Raw genomic sequence first — 3,930 nt, 5'->3', positions numbered from 1 at the left:
AAGAAGGAGTGGACCAAGGAACAAGTCCACCAATCCCTAGTCAACGATGAGGTATTGAAAATTTTTGAATTTTCTTTACCTAATGATGTTTTGTGTAGGATAGGTGGATATAACGATGCCAAGGAGTTGTGGAACAACTTGGCAAAGTTCCATGAGGAGAACTCCACTTCAAGTCATGAAGAGGAGTCAAGTGAGCCAAGTAGCTCACTTCATGAAGGAATGGATTTAGAAGTTGAGGGTCACTCAACATCTAAAGAAGAAGAGGAGGAGAGTTCTTCTTCAAGTTCGGAGCAAGAAGAAGAAGCTTCTACCTCCGGAAGGGATGAAGGAGAGAGCGTTCATCCATCCTCAACTCTAGGTAACTCAAGCCATTTAGTTTCTAGCAAATTACATAAAAACTTATTGGTAAATTTACAGTCCCTATTGGTAAATATAATATGGGTAAATTTACATACAGTCCCTATTGGTAAATATAATTTGGCATGCACTCTCCATTGGATAAAAACTTTATTTTCACTCCCTAGTCTAATATACTTACCTAATTACCCCTGATATTTTAAGTATAAAAAGTCTAAAAATGAGTATAAATTCTCTTAAATTCAGTACATTAAACTAGAATCTAGTATATTTTCTATCAAATTGAGTACGATTCTTTTTCCACCTCAATTGGATGGAAAATACACTAGATTTTTCTTTAAATGGTACTCAATTGGATGGAAAATATACTAGATTTTCTTTAAATGATACTCAATTGGATGAAAAATATACTAGATTTTTTTCAAATGGTACTGAATTACGAGAAATTATATTAAATAGGAAAAACGTCGTACTCAATTTAATAGAAAATATAATCAATTCTAGTTTAAAATGCTGAATTTAATAAAAATTATACTCATTTTTGGACTATTTATACCTTAAAAAAAAATATGAAGGGCAATTTTAATAGAAAATATACTCGAATATACTAGATTTTCTTTAAATGATACTAAATTAGATAGAAAATATACTAGATTTTTTTTAAATGATACTCAACTTTGGACCTTTTGTACCTAAAATATTTGAGGGGCAATTAGGTCACAATATTTGCATGAGGGAGTTGAAGCAAATAAAATTTTGCATGTAGAAAGTGAAAATAAAATTTTTTATGAGTAAGGATTGTATGTAAAATTCTAATTATGATTGAAAATTTTTCTCTACTTTATCAATATAATATCGAGTCCTAATTTATTCATCACAACAAGAAAACAATATTAATTATATTTTTATAATATATAATTTAAGAATAAATAATTCGACTTGATTGGTCAGTAAAGTTCTCCATAAAAAATAATAAAAAATTCGTATTTGAAATATATATAAAAAACGGTGTCCTTGTATTTTAAATCTTTTTCCAACCAAATCCATTAATCCACTCTCTCTCTCCTCTCTCTCTATCTCTCTCTCAATCCAGATGGAAGGAAGCCCGAGGAGAATCGGCAGCGCCTCCGCCTCCTCTCCGGAGTTTGAGTTCTGGGCGGTAGCCGACCCGCCGCCGCCGCCGCTCCTCACTGCTGACGAGCTCTTCGCTGACGGGGTTCTCCTACCTCTCCACCACCTCTCCCTTCGCCCTCACCTCGACTCCGAAATCGACGCCCCGCGTGGTCGTCCCAAATCGAAGCCTGACCCAGATCCGGCCTCCCCCCTTCCTCGGCCGCCTCCCACCGCCGAGCTCACGGCCTCCATCTCCTGCTCCCCGACCACGGGGTCGAAGCGGTGGAAGGACATTTTCCGCGTCGGGGAGAAGAAGCCGGCCGAGGAGAAGGAGCGGCGCAAAGATCGGAAGGGCGGAGACGGGGGCGCCGTCGCCGAGCTTAACATCAACATCTGGCCCTTCTCGCGGAGTCGATCCGCCGGGAGCGCCGTCCGGCCGCCGGCGTCGGCCTCCGGCCGCAGGGCAAGCAGCGCCCCTTGCTCGAGGAGCAACTCCCGGGGGGAGTCGTCGAAGCACCACAACGCCTCAGCGGCGCCGGGCGGAAGGAGGTGGGCCGCGAGCCCGGGCCGGCCCGGAGGCGTCCTGGTGGGCCGGGCCAGCCCGGTTTGGCAGATCCGGCGGCCCGAGCAAAGGGAGAGAGATAAGATCACCGCCAGTGGCCGCAAAGCGAACGCCGGCGCCGGGGCACGGATGCTGAACACGGGCATCGGGTACCGCGGTGGGCAACGGAACTGCGGGGGTGACGATAAGAATGGGGTGACCGCGCGTGAGCGAACCGGCAGAGGCCTTTTTAGCCTCATGGCTCTCTTCTCCAAGAAGGTGCACTAATGACGTAAATAATAACCAAATTTAAGATGGTTTTTTCGCAAATGGCACTTCTTTGATGGCTTTATATATATATATATATATATATATATATATATATATATAATCTCGTTTAAAGTGCTATTGATTGCCGTTAAGCACATTTTGTCTTTTTGTTTTGTAAATTAATATTTGAAATTGCCACTAGTGCATAGATCGGTGATCTTCTGTAGTAAAAGGTGGTTATTTATCTCAGTTAATTCTCGGATTACGTAAAAGAAGATAAATCATGTAGGAGTTGCATAGATGAGTGTTCTTGAAGATTAGTTTTGTATAAGTTTGATGAGGAGGTCCTTGTCTTTAGCTATTCAATTCCTGAATTCTGATGGCTTCGTTTGGGATAGCAATATTACTTTGCTCCAATAGCAATCAATTGATTAATATTTATAGTTAAGTTGCAAAAACAAAATTAAAACATCCATTTGCACAAAATTCTTAAATAATTTTTTTTACCCTATTATATATTCTATGATATTATTTCTTATTTACTTTAATGTTCAAATATAAATACATATTGTATTCTTACATATTTGTTGTTAGAAATAGCTTGACTAACAGACAAAAAAGATATTTTTTTATGTTAATTATGAAAACGATGCAATTTACTATATAACCTATCTAATTTTAAAAACGACTCAAAAAACCTAATTAGTTTTTTTATTTACTAAAATACCACGAAATTGTGAGGGCTCTTGCTTGGCGGCTAAGTGATCACGATTGATCATGAAAATTGAGGCCAGACAATCACGGTTGCAACTTCGTGGCCAAGCGATCACGATTTCAATGGCCAGTTGCTATCTCTTGGCCTTGACTTTATAGCTAATGATAAGTGATTAGACTAGATTGTCGCAGATTCGATTTAAACTCTTGCTCATCAATACAAGTCTATCATTTAGGTACCAACTCAGTTACGTCCTGGGACAATCACTGATTGACTCAAATTTTTGCTTATTGATACAAGTTAAGTACCAACTCAACTATGCCATAAGAATAATCACTATTTGATCATGGTGGTAAAAAGATGAATACGCTCGCCCTCAACGTCTCCGTTAACCCGTCCCATAGAATCACTATCTGATCATGTGGTAAAAGGCGATTCGCTCGCCCCCAGCGCCCTCGCCAATCCGTCCCTAGGTCAACACGAAGGAGGTAAATCACGGATGACTACTAGCCATTAGTGCAAATGGCCAAGACATGGAGAAGGTTATACTCGATCACGTCGAGTTTCGACCCCAAGACCTCATGTGGCAACATCTCATGTCTTAACCATCGCACCGCCCCGAGAGGACGAATCACTATCTGATCATTGGTGGCAAAAGGCGAAACCCTCGCCCTCAGGGCCCCCGCCGCACCCTGCCCAGGGTCATCACGAGGGAGGTAAATCACGGTAGCTCGGTGGCAAGTACGCAGTGGGCCGAGACTTTTTTGCACAGGGATAGGGAATAAATCCCCGTTGCCCTGCGGACTCGAACCCATGTTCTCAGTGGTAAACTTCCACGCCTTTACCAGCCGAAATAACCCCGTGGGGCGAATCACTATCTGATCATGGTTTCACAATCGGTCGCTATCTTGTGACGATAATTTTGTGGAACTTG

The 3,930-nt window shown here is 41.5% G+C and overlaps 1 protein-coding gene across 1 annotated transcript; it reads left to right on the top strand.

Annotated features, from left to right (window-relative positions):
• The first annotated feature begins 1,450 nt into the window (after positions 1-1,450).
• On the top strand, positions 1,451-2,299 carry LOC121987072. The gene has a single exon (XM_042540977.1). The coding sequence runs from the start codon at positions 1,451-1,453 to the stop codon at positions 2,297-2,299; it is 849 nt and encodes a 282-aa protein (XP_042396911.1).
• Positions 2,300-3,930: the final 1,631 nt, after the last annotated feature.

Source organism: Zingiber officinale, chromosome 5B, assembly GCF_018446385.1.
Source record: "Zingiber officinale cultivar Zhangliang chromosome 5B, Zo_v1.1, whole genome shotgun sequence".
Taxonomy (NCBI): domain Eukaryota; kingdom Viridiplantae; phylum Streptophyta; class Magnoliopsida; order Zingiberales; family Zingiberaceae; genus Zingiber; species Zingiber officinale.
The sequence above is the reverse complement of the archived record's forward strand: the minus strand, read 5'-3'. Positions and strand labels throughout refer to the sequence as shown.